The following is a 16,347-nucleotide window of genomic DNA, read 5'->3' as shown; positions in this document are numbered from 1 at the left end:
ATACATAATGAAAATTTTGTGGATTATCTGGATTGAAATTGTCATTTATAACTTTTTTCATGATTCAGTAGATTGATTAAGATCAAGTGAGAGAAAGAGAATTATGTAGTCTTGGAAATCAGTTAAAGAAAGAGCAACTTATGACAGAGCATGGAGAGTAACAAAGTACAAGTTTTTGATAAGTATTAGATCTAGTGGATTGGGAGCTAAAACAGAAAAAGTTCAATATAATATTAAAATTATCACCAGGTGATTTGACAGATGAAATGAAAAACTATCTCAGCCAGTTCAAGGCGATACATGGAGTTCAAGTGAACTCCACTTTACCTGAATAAAAGTTTTAGGCCAGGACTTATTCCAAGCACAACATATATCATCACAAGCAAGCGCAATACCTACTTTTTTGCTTGTACTAATGAAACCATCAGGGGGACATAGAGTAATGATAAAGTATCAGAATAATCCTCACTGATTATGTTATTATAGTATGCTGTTCTCCATGAATAAATAAATTCCATGATAGATCAGCACCAGCATGTACAGTGTAGTGAGGGACCTCAACTAACTCAGTTATTATTGCTGAAGCTTGTTTATTATAATGACGCTTTGCTTTTTGTGTGCTTGCGTTGCAACCAGAAGTGTTATAGAAACAAATGGGAATGTCGATAAAATGTCAGAATAAAAAAAATTATATTTTAATCATGAATATATTCCTCTTCATCTCACTCTGCTCTAATAATTATGGCATTTATCAAGTATTATTAGTAAAATGCTATCCTCTCGTTTTACTAGTATTGTTCCATTCTTTCTTGTGCTGTTCCATAGCCATACTTGCAATTGAATGGCCTTCAATTTTAATCCATGTCTTTACTATCTCTTGTAGCAATTTTGTAGTGTCCTTCAATATTGTCAATACCCATTGTATACTCACTCCATGAACTAAGTATGCCTGAGTATGCTTATGGGTTACTGCATGCAGTCATGCAGATTTTTTCTATTGTATCTAGGTTTAGCTGTATTGTATGTGACAAACAAAATTCTCCGCTTTCACAAAAAGTGTGTCAGTAATATAATAGAGCCCACCTCAGTTGTTTTAAACCATTGCTCAGAAGAATCCTCATTGTAATTTCTTTTTGTACTAAATGCCACAAGCATTCCTTTATTACTTTATCATGTCTTCATTTCTGCTCCAGTTTCTGTGTCGCAGATTCAGCTGGATATCTTATTGCATTCTGTTCAATATGAGTCAGTGTTTGTTACATATTTGTTGGCATGCTGTTTGCGGCATTTTGAAAGATCTGAAGTTCTGCTTTCCCTGCAAATAAGTCTTGTGTAAGATCTTGAATGAGATCTTGTGAAAATCACAACGTAAGATCTGACTGTTTCTTATAAGATTATGGGACAAGAAGTTCCCAAAACTGACAAAATCTTAACTTCTTCTTGTAAGATAATTACTGATTTGATCCATTATTCTTTCTAGATCCCGTAAAATCATTATGTTATGATCTTGTTAGAATCACAATTGAAAATCATCTACTTTAATAATCAAATAATAATTACATAAATGTCATAGTTACTATAGTCAGAGTAATAGATCTATAAAGTTTCAATTATTGACTTGCTCCTTTGATAGCTTCATACATCCTTTTAACGTCAATACTTTTTTGGTCCACCTTCCTGACTATAGCTGTCCTTGTTTTCTTGAAACTTCTCCCGTCCAAACTTCTCTTTTATGCAATCTATTATAATCAATGTGCTCATATTCAATAAATCTGAAAAACAACTTCATACTGTACAATAAACCGACTTTCTTTATTTAAAGAAGGTTTGGTAGCCCTTTTAGTTCCTTCAAAGCAGTCAATTGCTATTTCTTCTACTGAAAATATGGCATCCATTAGTTTTAGAGCATATTTGCAAGGGTTAATTAACAATCTCACAAGTATATGTAATATGTGATGTGACATTGGAATTCCACAAATGGCAAAGTGAATATATGACATGTATTTGGCCGACAAAAATACTCGAATCCATAGCAACTTTCAAAGATTTTATCATTTTTAAATAAATTATTTCACGTGACCAGCCACGTTGGCCTTGAAATGTGAGAAATACCCAAAAGAATTAAAGACATAAATCAATGATGAAATAGGAAAAAACAATACCTATTATATACATGAAATAGGTATAACCTAAATGTATGCATGTAAGAAGTATACCGATACATGCCTGGGTAAGTGAAGAATAATGTCTATAATGAGATAGTGAATAATAGTGTCCATAATGAGATAGTAAATGAATCAGTATCAATCAGATCATAACAAGAGCACAGTCCCTAGCTATCTTGTGAGCCTAAAGAGATAAATAAGGGATGGGACAGGCAAATAGGGAGGGTGTCATATATTCGCCTTGCCATTTGTGGAATTCCAATCTCACATCACATATTACATATACTTGTGAGATTATTAATTCCACATCATGGCAAGGCTTCATATATGACAATGTATTGTTCAAAGAATTAAATGAATACAAACACCCACCCGACGGAATAATATCCAGTTGTGGATCAGAAATGGTTTATAATAAAACCTCTCAAAAGTAGACTGTCTAGACCATCCAGCACACCTCAAGATATCTTCCACAGGAACTCCTGTGGATCTAGCCCTTGAGCTTGCTGTATCTCTTGTAGAGTGAGCCTTGAAGACATCAGGGATCAACTAGGATATCTGCCACCGGAAGTAAAAAATAAACACTAAACCCCAACCCCTTAACCCTATGGACAGGCGCTCTAACTAAGATCGACGACAGGGTGTGGGTTGGCATATATTCTAGTTGACCCGACATCAGTATCAATCCCTGCCTCCTTCATTGTAGCTTTTATCCACCTACTGATGGTACTAGATGCTACTGGCTTATGAGGACGGTTAAAGGAGAGAAATAAGGGATTAGCCATACCAGATCCCTGGGGTCAAAAGGAGAGGGTAGCTCTTTCATAACTCTCTCGAGAGTAGACACATGGCAGAGGATTGATTCCGTTATCAGCCTTTTAATAAATATTGCTCTGGGTGGTCCAGATCTCCTAGTCGGAGAGACCAGCTAGTTGAAATGTTACTCCCTCTTGTGAGAATGAACTAAAACGTAAGTCCAGAAAAAAAGATCGGAAGAATGAGCAGCTGAAGATAAGGCTAGCAACATTGCCAATTTATATGACAACTGCTTCTGAGAGAGTGTGTCTGAATGACCCAAGTTATTCTGGAAAAGGGAGATTACCACATTCACATCCCACGTACTCCTATACTTAGGCAATGGGGGTCTTTTATTAAACATACCTTGGAGGAGTCTTGCTATCAAGGGGTGTTGTCCCACAGGAACCTCACTAATAGGAGGGAGAGTAGCTGAGAGAGAAGATCGAATTGAATTTAGAGTAGAATACTGCAAACCAAACTGAAAACCTGAAGTTAAAAACTCTCTAAAATCTTCTATAGATGCTGAAATTGGATTGGTATTATTTGATTGACACCAAGAGCACCATTTCCTCCGGGCAACTGCATAGGACTTCTCAGTGCCCTTCCTCCAGGCTGAGCATAAGAGGTTAAATGCTTTAACTGAAATGTCCTTGTATCCTCCTCTAGACCAGAGACTCTCCAGGTGGTCAGACTGAGAGAACCATCCAGAACTAGAGTGTGAAACTCTTCTAACAGATTCCTCAGCAGGCTGTGCTCCTCTGGAAGGATGAGAGGATAGTCCATCAAAAGGCTGACTAGAACTGGGTACCAAATCTGAGATGGCCAGTTGGGAGCAATTATCACCACCTTCCTCAACCTCTTTCGACTGATCTTCTGTAGCACTCTGCCTAGAAGGAGAAAGGGAGGAAAGGCATAACAGCTGAGACCCTCCCAGCTCTGAGCTAGAGCGTCTGAGGCTAAAGCCTCTGGATCCTGGTGATAGCTGAAAAATGACTTCAGTTGGGAATTGTGACGGGCAGCAAAAAGATCTATATCGAAAGGACCGCACTTTCTCTGTAACTTCCTGAACACTATCTGGTCCAACCTCCAGTCGCTCGACTCCAACTTTCTCCTGGACAGTGAATCTGCTAAGCAGTTATGAGAACCAGGGATGTGTTCTGCATATACTGTTAAGTTCCTCTGCAAACACCAGAACCATATTGAGACTTCCAAGTCTGACAAAGTCTTGGAGTGAGTAACACCCTTCTTGTTTAAGAATGCTATGGCTGTAGTATTGTCCATCAATAATCTGATGTGCTGGTGGGATAGCTCTGATGCAAAGCCCTTCAGACCCAAGAATGAAGGTCCTTCATCCAAAAGGATAGGTCAATCCTTGCTTTTTCGTCTAGGGGAAAGGGTGTGTCCATAGAGTCGCTCTGCTTCTGAGTCTGATGTTTCAAGCCCTGTAATGAAGTGGGCCTACTGAAACAGCCTGATTTACAGAGGTCAATAAACCAATTAAGTGAGCTAAGTCCCTCTCTGAAGCCATTGCTTTGTTCCAAAGAGACTGGCATTCTCTGAAAATCTTCTGAACTTTGTGCTGTGGAACACTGAGTGTCAAAGACTCTGAATTCACCACCAGACCAAGAAACTCTATAAATTGACTGGGTTCCACAACACTCTTCTTCCAATTGATGCAGAAGCCTAGTTTCTCCAACAGAGCTATTGCTTTCTGCAAGTGAGCTTTTACTTCTGACTGGGTGGAACCCATGATGAGTATGTCGTCCAAGTAAATGATCAGACGAATGCTCCATGATCTGAGGATAGAGATTACTGCTTTCATTATCTTTGTAAAGACTCAAGGAGCAGTCACTAACCTGAATGGGAGAGACTAAAACTGTTATGCCCTGTCCTGGCAGACAAATCTGAGGTACTTCCAGTTGTTGCGATGGATTGGGACAGTCAAGTAAGCATCTTTGAGGTCCAATTTCACCATGAAGTAACCCTTCCTTAGAGTATCTCTCAGACAAAGAATGCTCTCCATCTTGAAGTGTTGCACCCGTGAATGTGAGTTCGGTTTCCTCAGATTTATAATGGGTCTCGTGACACCATCCTTCTTTGGGATGGTAAACATGGGGCTGAAAAATCTGACTTGTCTGGAGCTATCTCTATTGCCCCCTTCTGCAGTAGTTCTTCCACCTGGCTCACTAGATCTGGGTTCTCTGGCTGGTTCAGAATGGGTGGCGTATCCGGGGGATAATTCATCAGTTCCATTTGGGCAAATTTTAAGGCCAACGTCGTTGGTCACGTGAGATAATTTATTTTTTAAAATAAAATCTTTAAAATTTGCTATGGATTCGAGTATTTTTGTCGGCCAAATTCATTGTCATGTATGAAGCCTTGCCATGATGTGGAATTACACTAAGGCTAAGTGAATTAATTCCTCTTTTCTGTATAATAAAATGATGTTAATACCATAAAAATGCATATACTGTGGTGAATTTAGCCTTTTTTCATCATCATCATCATCATCTACCTTGCTACCTGTTTCTTAACAAAAACCTACCATGCCTACTTGCAATTGACCAATGAAATTGCAGTATTGGAGGTCAATTATTTTTTGTATTAACCTAGCTCATAAAAATATAAACCTATCTCGTTAATTAATTCTAATTGAAGATTATAATTATGTTGAATGATTTTGTTATAATTATGTCTTTAGTGTTTTTTCTAGTTTCTTTTTTTCTATTCCTTCTTCATGTTGATTCAGACATTATTGCAATTAGTTATATGGAGGGTGAATGGTGTTTTTGAATAAATTTAAGTACATTCTTCATTGATACATGTATCTACTTCAATTTTCTTTTTCTTAGATGGCCCATTTTTGTTCCTGAGAATATTTGAAATTTCTCTGTTTTGATCATCCGCAATCCTTTTGTAAGCACGAACTCCATTTATACGTGGTCAGTTTGCTTCATGATGAGCTGCTCATCTACTCCTGCATTGTCTAGTTGCAGCAGTGACCCTCAACGAGTGGTTTGTCTTGAAGCCTTTGATGCCAGACATGCTGCATAAGCGAGATACCATCTTTCCCAAAGTGTTGTGTCCTATGGACACACCAGAAAACCATATGTCATCCTTCTTCTTTTTAGTGGTGTGAGATAAAACAAATTGCTGGTATGTTTTGATGCTGGAGGGCATTGTGAGATATAAATTTGATAAAATCTCACAAAACATCGTTCAGGATTGTCTTTATTTTCACTGTGCTCAACTATTTTGGGTTCAGTTTTCCTGTGCTTTAGTCCCCTAGGGTTATTCTTTGATGTATTTTCAAAAGTATCGCAAAACTTTCAAACCATCTCTGTCTATAACCTCTAGCTGCAGAAAAACTCAAATCACGGTGCTCTTGCCCACTCCTCAAAGCTAAATAATAGCCACACATGTATATACCACTGTGTCCACTAACAATTGTGGAGATGAATCTCCTAGAACCCCATTTGACCACGTAAGGTCGTCCTCTTTCTTGTCTATTGGCTCTGCTCTCTTAACTGCAACTCCCTTTCCTTTGGCTTTTAATCACTTCATTTCGCCATCAAGTACTCTTCTAAATGTGTCAAACTCAGGTTGCTTATAGAAATTGATAGAAAGTGAATATAACTCATGATACCACACTAGCAATTTGATAGAGTCTGTTGGTTGGGTACTCTGCACCATCTTTACAATGTACTTCCAATATGAACTTGCACATCCAGTCATTTAGAGTGGGTGCATTCAGCACAAGATTTGGCACAGCAGGAGGATGCGCAACTCCTCAATTCTCTCTATTTTGCTACCATTCCTTCCATAGATTTGAAGTCCAAAGAGTTGCTTGCTCTGTTGTCTTAAGGCCCCCATACACTGGGCAACATGTTGCTTGGAACATCTGTCGTTACTTTGATCTTGTAAGCAACATGTTGCCAGAATTAGAACAGCCTTCTATTTCTGGCAAAATGTTGCTTACAAGATCAAAGTAACCACAGATGTTGCAAGCAACATGTTGCCTAGTGTATGCCTGGCTTTAGGTACCAATTTTTTTGCTGCTTGATCAAGTTGATACGAGCTAAAAATTGATTGGGCGGAGTGCTAGTAGAGGCCTGGCCTGAGGTGGGGCAACGAGGGACAAAGTGGGAGAGGCTCGAGCTCAAACTTCCTTGCCATTTTTGTCAGTGCTTTTTACAAAATGAGCTCAGTTGTCAAGGGACACACTTTTATAGTGCTCTTAAAAGATGAACAAGCTACTAAGGAAACCTATTCTTCTGCAACATGATTGGTCATTGCAAGTTGGCATGGTAGAAGTTGGTTATACACCTCGGTCTCGGTTTTTATGGCATTTAGTGACCTTGTGACTGTGTCGCTCGGCTAGCAAATCCCCTAGCAACCTCGACCTTGGTGTATAACCTATACTAATTTGGTATTTCTCAGTTTTTGATTGCATCCACTTTCCTTTCAATTTTACAGAGTGTGTATGTGGTTACAAGTTTATACAAAAAATATCAATGAATCAAGTTACTATTTGTAGCCGAAAAGAAAGAGGAGAAAGCTGAATGACTCAATTATAAAGTTTATGTTATATTAATAATGAAAAGTGACATACCTTTGGTGATTTCTTAAAAGTGTTGTATAATAGACTGCTACAGAAGATTTCCATCAATGTCAAAGACAGATAATTGTTTTTTTAAGTGGTAACAGTTCAAATGGTGTATACCTTGTTGCAGATTATCAAAATATTCATCTTGTTCTAGAAAGTTATTGCTTCTTTATAATTTTACCTTAATTTTTGGAGGGAATGAAGGGCACTATAGATCCACTCCAAAAAACTTTGTTTTATGAAATACATTTTTGCAAATATGTTTTAAGAAACAACAAACCTTGAATTTTGAAGTATGTATCTATGAAACACTAGTTATATAAGAAATGGCAGAAACCCTTTGATTTCTAGCAAAACTTTTACAGGTAATTGTATGTCTAATATGAAGTGGCATGCTAACATTTCTAAAAACAAAGGGTATAGTATTTTCTTTCTTTTGGCATTTATTATGACCCTGATCATCATTTATGAGTTTCTCATTTTGGCTAGATAATATCATAAATCTCTTCTTTTTGCTGAATATTTGTTTTCTTGTAGCTTTGCACTTCAATGCCCTGTAATAGACGTTATTTTGTCACCTTCTATACCTTTTTGAAACATGCAAGTTACTGTCAGTGGCAGTCTTTGTATAGGAGGGGTTAGTAAAATACTAGTTTTTAATCAATTGTGACCATAATTGACAAAAGGGCCCTTATGGCGGATTTTAAAATTGATCGTTATAATGGAAAATATCAACCTGTGAGTGCTTTGTTAGACAATCATTGTTTCTAAAAGTTTCATGGTAACTTTTTGCATCCTGTGGAGTAATTTTATGATAACTGGGGCTCAGGAAGTTGGATTTCTTAGGCTAGAAAGACAAATTTCACTACCCGCCATAAGGTACCTTTTGTCAATTATGGTCACAATTCATGAATAATTCTGTTTGATGTCAGTAATATGAATGAGGTGTCCAAACTTTTAACTGAATTCAATCAGAATAAGATACTCTATGAATTTTAAATTTAAAAATTTAAAATTTTGAGCAAATTATAATTGCCATTTCTGCTACTGCTAAGTGCTATAATTATCATTATTTATCTTGTTCCATTATTTTTATTACGTTTTTTTCTCATTAATTTTATTTCAAACATCATTAAAGAATCATCAGTGCAATGCTGTGTACATTATGTGCATTATGTAGATAGTACATGCATGTACATGATTGCAGAGTGTCAATTTGGTTTGTTTCTTAATTTAGGAGATTTTGATGAGGAAGTAACTGATCACAAAAAGAATACAAATAAGTCACAAGCAGAATTTGAAGAAATGAATTGCACGATGGAGGTTGGTGTGGTTTATTGTGACCATGTTTTACTCGAAATATAAAAAATGAGTTGTTTTTCAAAAATGCCATGTACATTATGTATATGTCTATGTAGCATGCATATACATAATGTAAGTTCATTGTTCAAATTTTTTGTTGGAATTAATTTTTGTGGCTTAAAAATATTTTTTGTTAAATAAATAAGCTATATACTGTACTTTTTATTGATTTTTGTTATTGTTCGTGTATACAGGCATTAGGACAGTCAGGACTAGCTGCTGATGATGATAAAAAAAATTAATCAGAACAAGAAGAAGATATTAAACAATGATGTTAAATCTAGCTCTCCTCATTTTTTAGTAATTATAATGTAAGTAAATAAATACTTGTCTAATCTCACTTTTTTTTCTGTAGCACAAAACAGTTATGATTTAAAGCAGCTAAATGACTGCTGTAGGTCCTCATTGAGGTGTATACTACTGCTACTACTGAAGCAGCACCTTAGACGGGTCTATGCACTCAGTGATAAGTAAGTGAAAAAATGGCCATTTTCCAAAAATGCCATGTAGGTTTTTTACAAAAAGTGGCTCTGAAATCAACCCAAATTTTTATTGTATTTTCTGATACATATTGATGTCTTTATGCTGTGTAGAAAGTTGCAGCTCATTCTGACTAATAATTTTCGAGTGACAGTGTTTATATTGTTTGTAATTTTCAAGGAGTATACTCCAACTGACAGTAACAAGATGGGAGAGAAGGCAGTCTCTCAGAGGCAAGGGATTCTGTATGAGCCTTAGTCAGTTGTCAATGCTGACAAGAAATGAGAGAAAAGACTCAACTGGATGATACTCCATGCCTGATTCTACATCCCTACCCCCACCAATAGTCGTCCCTCCTCCAAATCAAAATAAAGTAAGAATACATGTACTTATAATTGATGATAATTAGAATGTTGTTACTGTTTCTGGAAAATTTTACTATGCCTTTAATTTTGCTAGATCAACTTACCAACTCACCCCCCTGGACAGTTAGATCGAGTCCTCATACTGGCCTTACCAGTTAGCAATGTAAACTTATATGCATGGAACTTAAGCAAAGTCTAACGCTTCATTGTAAAATACACTGGCATACAAATGGAATTATGCTCAAATTGTAGCAAGAAGAAGGTTGTTATATTTCTGCCATCTGATCTCATAGAGGACTGTATGACTTTCTTACTCCATGACATGCAGGCAACAGGCATGCAGCCTCAACCATCAGAGTCCAATGATCCAATTAAACGTATTCATGTCTTCCCTCACCAGTGTGAAAGGACTGACTCTGGCTCACCTCAGCAGCAGCAGCAGAAGCAATAGTCTTTAATACTGGATTCCCTTAATAGTCACCCAGCTCCCAATACACCGTTGCTCACTAAATCACATAAAAAAGATCCTGTGGCAGTTTCGCGCAACCCTGCCCTACCTCCTTGTAATGAGCTTTGCCAAAACTACAAACATTAGATGGATGGAGGACAGAATTTTTTCTCAAGCTCCTCAGATCATAGTAACAGAGTGCAATCCAGTGTACATATCAATGGAATCCAGGACCCAAACATCCAGAGAATGCTGGGTTCAGGAGACAACCAATGCTACTTCCCAGATTGTCTAATATGTTGCAAGATTTTAATCCTCCTCCTCCTCATTCTTTTTCTCCTCCTGCCTACACTCTTCCTACTTCAACTTCTCAATCTTACCCTTCTCTTTCTCTCACTCCTAATGCTCCTTCTTGGTTCACTTGTGTCCCAGTTCTTTCTTCGGTAGTCTATGGTGTTGTTGATTGAAAGATTTTCGAGGTCATAAAGAAGCCTGTCATTATTTTTTATGTGTTCTAATCCTTAATCACAGGAACCTTTGCATTGATATCATTGGAAATGACTTTTCCTCACAGTAACAGTTGTGTATAATAACAAATAATTTTAGTTTTTTCAATGGATTCATTGTAAGAGCTATAATGATTAATCTTTTTAAAGTGTAATGCATATTTCACATTATTTAAGTTCATATACTATTAAACATACAAGTAGGCCTGTAAGGCTATATACTTATAACTTGATTGTAGTGCAATTCTAAGAATGCCAGCAGTTGACATAGCTTTAACCAATTCCTGGAACTGAAGCCACTTGTACAAAGTACAATGTCCATAACATTATTCATTAGCTGATAAAATACCCGTACTTACATGTGTGACTGATAGTGAACTTATTTCTACTGGGGTTATCACCTAAATGGTAATAACTTGCATTGTAATTTCAAGCACTTTATTGTAACCCACTTGAGCTGTAATTAGTTTCCATATAAACGAATTTATTGTAAATTTCAAAAAATATATAGAAAGCAAAGTACATAGCTATTTACTCAATTATAATTAAGAACAACTATCTAGTCAATAATAGTCCTACTAATGAATGCTTAGAAAGTCGCACACAGTTTTAACTTCTTTGCCATTTATACGGTACTTGGCCTTGGCCTTTATCTCGGTACCACTGAAATCCATGGATACATCAACTAAACGCTCATGTAACGGGAGATTATCAGGATTGGGAACATCTATAACAAGTTTTCCAATCTTTGTAACTGCCTTCTTCCCCTCTTTATCCTTGACATACTGCACTCCAGGCTCAGTTGTGCAGTAGATGCTGATGTGAACATCAGTGTCATCTTGACTAAAAGGGCATAAGTCAAGCGTTATGACTTCATCAATTTTTGCAAGCTCTCCTTTCTCAATGAAGACATCAAAGACATCCCTGCACCTATCATGCTCCCATGCACTGTCATAGTATCAATAATGCTCATCGTGCTGTTCAGGATTAAATGGAATAGATGTTCCTATTCCGTATGTAGCATCAACACATCTCCCTTTCACTTTTCCTTTATTTTGATGCCACATCACAGCTCCAGTAGCAACAGCCAAGTGAGGCGTCAAAGGTACTACAACGTGAACATCATGACCTTTAGAACTGTATGCATTCTTAATGGCAGCAGATACCTTGCGATGAATATACTTGCAACCACCAAACCCACCAACCAGATAAAATGTATCAACCTTATGCTCACTATCTTCAATAGCTGAAAGTGTAGATTCTATGATGCCATCCACTGCAGGGCCAAACAATTTAGACTCTATGACTTCATTGCTAACCCACAGCGTATCCATATCATCATCGTATTCCATACCATTGATCCCTTTGGCGAGCTCATTTTGAAAAAATTTGACAAATTTTTTTGGTAGAGTTATTAGTATTTCATTGATCAATTCTTTACCAAACAAAACTTTCTGGTTTTCAAACTCAATGTAGAACATCTTATTCAAGATGGCCTTTTGCTGAGAATAATTGCCATGCTGTAAAAAATTTTGAAAACTAGGATCATTTAACTCACTCTCAAGCAATTTAGAGAATGCTTTGTTAACCTCTGTGCCACCCCATGCATTACCAGTTGGTATATTCTGAACAACAATGCCACCATCAACTTCAAAGTGAGTAGTAATATCAACGGTGCCTCCTCCTATATCAATCACCATGTATTTTGTGGGACGCTTGACAGCTGCTGTTGATGGATCCCCTTCAATTTGTTCAATGATATTTTCTTGACTATAAATAGCTGCTGACTCTGGCTCCAGCGCTAATGAGAGCTTTTCTGGATTGATTTCATCTGGAATGGGGTAGGAGATATCAGATATTTGGGAAAAATGAGTTATCCCATTACTAGATTCTGTTAGCAGACCACCCTATATATCAGAAATACAGCATAAGTATCTAGCATGTGCATGTAAGCATAGTACAGCTACTTACGAGATAAGCAGCTTCTCTCATCATTCTCTTTCCTCGTGCATCCCATATAGCAGGTACAGTAATAACCCAATCAAAATCTGTTGTCTTCAATGGCTTGGCTCCAATAGCGAGATGGTCTATGAGCTGATCTTTAACATACTGTAGTATGAATGCAATGACCTCAAGTAGATAGAACTTTTCACCAGAAAAAGATCTAACCAATGCTTGTCGATTGATATTCTATTGGGAATCAATAATTATGCTGTATAGTATGAACTTACTTTGCTTCTTTTCATTAGCATTTTGATCCTTTCAAAGTAAATAAAATCTTGAGTAATAGAGTGTTTAATGGCTGAGAACCTGTTTCTGGCATTACTTCCAAATGCTATTACAGATATCTTTCGATTCTCATCTCTTTCCAAAAAAAAAGCATTTGGAACTCGAGCAGATTTTTCGTCAGCATCCAGCAGGAAAGTATTAATTTTCTCATCTCCTTTGGTAGTGTAGGCCAGTGAAACTGATGTAGTCCCAAAGTCAATAGCAGCAATATTGCCACCATTTGACTGATTGATATCATTGCAGGTTATAGAAACCTTTTCTGCTTTGCTCAATGGAGGCTTATAGCTCATGCTCTTTTGCTCACAAGTTGAATACAAACTCCTACTGTCCTACAAACAAGTGCAACAGCAAAAGTAACTCTTCAGCACGGCTGTAAAAAACTCCCTTTCAATATATGTATATTGTAAGGGGGGGTTTTGTACAGTGTTAAAGCTGTGATAGCAATTCCTGGAATTTAGAAATCAGTTCCTCTATTGTAATAACAAAGCATGTATCTAGATTATAATCATTGTGTGTATAGTTACTCCTATAGTACAACACTATAGTTCTATAGTTATTATTGCATTTTTCATGCTAGTGTAGGTTGACTTGTTAATGTACATATCAATGTGTATGGTGGAATGCGCATCCATTAAAGGAGTAGAACTGTCAAGAATATTATGGTTTATTTTGACTTCATGTTGAATGAAAAGCTGCCCAGCAGTTCAGAAATTTACATTTAGATATTTAATATTTATATTTATGCTATAATTTTGATTCAATTTTTAGGGGTTGGGGATTTCTATACACCAAGCCACCAAGAATTCTGCTCATCCTGTCATATCCTATCATGGATTTTGGGTATATAGCTTGCATGATGACAATATCAGCCTAGCATATGATACAGATACGATCATGATGATCAGCAACAACATGCACGATACAAGGACCATGTTGGAATACAATACTGCTTCAACCAGAAGAACAACAGGCATGATTCAACAAGCATAGAAAAATTTATTTTGTTTTCTTTATGATTGAACCAATTACTATTTTGTTATAATAGGATGGAAATACAGCTCTTACTTCAGCAGTAAAAGAAGGACATTATGACATTGTGCTACTACTATTTAACTAATGAAGCTGATCCAAACTTAGTGAGTACATATACATGTATGATCTACAATTCATTCACATTACTGTAGCTAGAAACTTATTATTTTATATACTAATTGGTATACTTAGCAGCAGAGTTTTTTGACTGTGTGTAATATTGATTGGTTGGTTATGTATGATAGTAGTATAATACATGTATAGCAAAATGAAATGAATTGAGAGGATCAAAGCATTTTTAATATGAACTACTTGTATAAATATACATGTGCAATCAAACTATTTTATTATATAGAATGAACAACTCGTAATGGCAGCAAGTGAAGGACATCATGATATTTTATCTTTATTGCTCTCTAAAGGAGCTGATCCAGACACTGTAGATAAAGTAAGAACCATATAGCTCCAAATTTTTGTCAGTCAAAAATTTTGTCAAAATCTTAATTTTTTGTTAAAATTAATTTTTGTCAATAAAATTTTTGTCTTTTTTGTTATTATTCCACATACTACCCATGTAGAACAAAAATTTTGTCCATTAAAAATTTCGTCAAGCAAAAGTACCTGACGAATTTGACGAAAATTTTGACTAACGAAAATTTGGAGCTACACGGTATTACTTATTTTATGTACATTTACATACATGTATACACATCACAAAATAGGAGCTAAGTTGTACTGTATTTTAGCCAGTTTTTCATTGATTCCTGTTATTAGTTTCTTGAAAGATCAGTATATATCTCATGTTTTAAAGCCACAAATCACACAGTTATTTTTCTAACATTTACTTAGTCTGGTCAAACTGCTATTGGTGAAGCTATGGATTATGGTCATAAAAATATTGTTTTGCTTCTACAAAACTATGCCAGTAAGAAACTAGCATGTATTGTATTTCATTGCAAATCTTAATTAATAGTCATATTTTAGTTTGCATTTGTGTTATTTAGGATCAATGACACCAGTACCAGTTTATCCTTCTCTTCTGCCTACCACACTTCAAGCCTCTTCCAATCCATTCTTACCACCTTATAATTATAGTTCATTACAATATTATCCTCAGATGCAAGCACCTGTCCGTTATTCTCCTTCATATTCTATTCTTCCCAGCCGTTATTCTCAGCTCCTCATCAACCATTATATAATCCACGTGCACCTGGCTATGTTCCTAATCAACCTTATTATAGTAATATTGCTTAAGTAATTGGGTCGTACACAGCAATATTTACATTGTAAATAGTCAATCATTTCACTGACTAGAAAGAGTACTTTACTGCCTATTAAACTGTTTTAATAATCTACATGTAACTAGCTACTAGAATGCAAACAGTAAGTATTCAGAATTAGTATTTGATTCCTGACCTAAAAGTATTCGGAATTGAAATTTTCTTGATTTACCCCTCACTATTTGAAGTTTTTCTGTTGACATAATTATCAATTATTTATAAAGGTGTGATCAATTAATTAGCACTATGTGCATTTTTTAAAAGGTGAAACCTCATTAATACTGTGTAGAAGGAAGTTTTGGAATAAATTAAATTTGGCCATTTTGGCATTTTGGTACCCATTTGCCAAAATAAAAATCTGCCATTTTGAGCCGTTATGTGCATGCTCAACGGCACATGGCCACAAATTTGCGAAATTAAAATTTTCTAATCACCATAATTTAGCAATTCATCAAATTTAACTCCCTCCAAAATTTTTGTCTATACGATACCTACTGCCGCCTTTTAAAAGTGCCTTTGCTGCTATAACACTACAATGGCTATGCTTGAACTGCAGCACTCAGCACTGTTTAGTATTAATTGAAAAAATTAGTTTTATTTTAATTATTTTAATGAATAAATAATAGCATAGCTAATTGTAAGAAAATTAGTAAGTGATAATTGAATAAAGAGGTGGTCATATGTGGCTATCTATTTTAAATTTAAGATACAAGAGGGAAAGAGTGAGTTTCAGAGAGGAGGGTAAATGGTTCCATTGGTTGATTGCAGAGGGATAATAAAATGAATTTTGGTAGGTAGAAGTATTACAAGTGATTAGAGATAAATTGCCTTTGTTATTAGATTTTAAGTGGTAATTTGATTCATTCCAAAACAGTACAGCCATAGCCATGATGACAATAGTGGTTCTAAATTACATGGCAATAAAGATACAAAATTTTGCATTTAAAATTTTTGCAATGGAGCAAAAAAGAAAATTTACAAAAAATATATTTTACCGTGAAAATAAGCTTTTTTAT

General features: G+C 35.9%; 2 protein-coding genes, 1 long non-coding RNA gene and 1 pseudogene across 3 annotated transcripts; 2 read left to right on the top strand and 2 right to left on the bottom strand.

The window, feature by feature from the left end:
- Positions 1–3,476: 3,476 nt before the first annotated feature.
- On the bottom strand, positions 3,477–5,077 carry LOC109587037 (uncharacterized; annotated as a pseudogene).
- Positions 5,078–7,372: 2,295 nt separating this feature from the next.
- On the top strand, positions 7,373–10,911 carry LOC109587038 (uncharacterized). Its single transcript, XR_002187361.1, has 6 exons — positions 7,373–8,206; positions 8,807–8,892; positions 9,126–9,242; positions 9,287–9,401; positions 9,592–9,784; positions 9,871–10,911. It is a non-coding gene; the product is annotated as an uncharacterized LOC109587038 (long non-coding RNA).
- A 291-nt stretch (positions 10,912–11,202) lies between these two features.
- Positions 11,203–13,377, bottom strand: LOC109587036 (heat shock 70 kDa protein 12A-like). The gene is made up of 3 exons (XM_020003258.1): positions 12,962–13,377; positions 12,702–12,920; positions 11,203–12,637 (listed from the first exon to the last, which is right to left on the bottom strand). The coding sequence occupies exons 1-3, from the start codon at positions 13,307–13,309 to the stop codon at positions 11,690–11,692; spliced, it is 1,515 nt and encodes a 504-aa protein (XP_019858817.1). The 5' UTR covers positions 13,310–13,377; the 3' UTR covers positions 11,203–11,689.
- A 693-nt stretch (positions 13,378–14,070) lies between these two features.
- LOC109587040 (ankyrin repeat, SAM and basic leucine zipper domain-containing protein 1-like) lies at positions 14,071–15,017 on the top strand. The gene is made up of 3 exons (XM_020003260.1): positions 14,071–14,155; positions 14,407–14,499; positions 14,901–15,017. The coding sequence occupies exons 1-3, from the start codon at positions 14,108–14,110 to the stop codon at positions 15,015–15,017; spliced, it is 258 nt and encodes an 85-aa protein (XP_019858819.1). The 5' UTR covers positions 14,071–14,107.
- Positions 15,018–16,347: the final 1,330 nt, after the last annotated feature.

This window comes from Amphimedon queenslandica, unplaced genomic scaffold, assembly GCF_000090795.2.
Source record: "Amphimedon queenslandica unplaced genomic scaffold, v1.1 AMPQUscaffold_12705, whole genome shotgun sequence".
Taxonomy (NCBI): Eukaryota; Metazoa; Porifera; class Demospongiae; order Haplosclerida; family Niphatidae; genus Amphimedon; species Amphimedon queenslandica.
Note: the sequence above shows the minus strand (reverse complement) of the source record. Positions and strands in the feature narration are given on the sequence as shown.

Coding starts and splice junctions, on each gene's coding strand:
- LOC109587036 (XM_020003258.1), bottom strand. CDS start 13,309: ATGAGCTATAAGCCTCCATTGAGCAAAGCAGAAAAGGTTTCTATAACC. Junction 12,921..12,961: donor TGCTAATGAAAAGAAGCAAA/GTAAGTTCATAC, acceptor GATTCCCAATAG/AATATCAATCGACAAGCATT. Junction 12,638..12,701: donor TGAGAGAAGCTGCTTATCTC/GTAAGTAGCTGT, acceptor TCTGATATATAG/GGTGGTCTGCTAACAGAATC.
- LOC109587040 (XM_020003260.1), top strand. CDS start 14,108: ATGACATTGTGCTACTACTATTTAACTAATGAAGCTGATCCAAACTTA. Junction 14,156..14,406: donor ATGAAGCTGATCCAAACTTA/GTGAGTACATAT, acceptor TTTATTATATAG/AATGAACAACTCGTAATGGC. Junction 14,500..14,900: donor ATCCAGACACTGTAGATAAA/GTAAGAACCATA, acceptor ACATTTACTTAG/TCTGGTCAAACTGCTATTGG.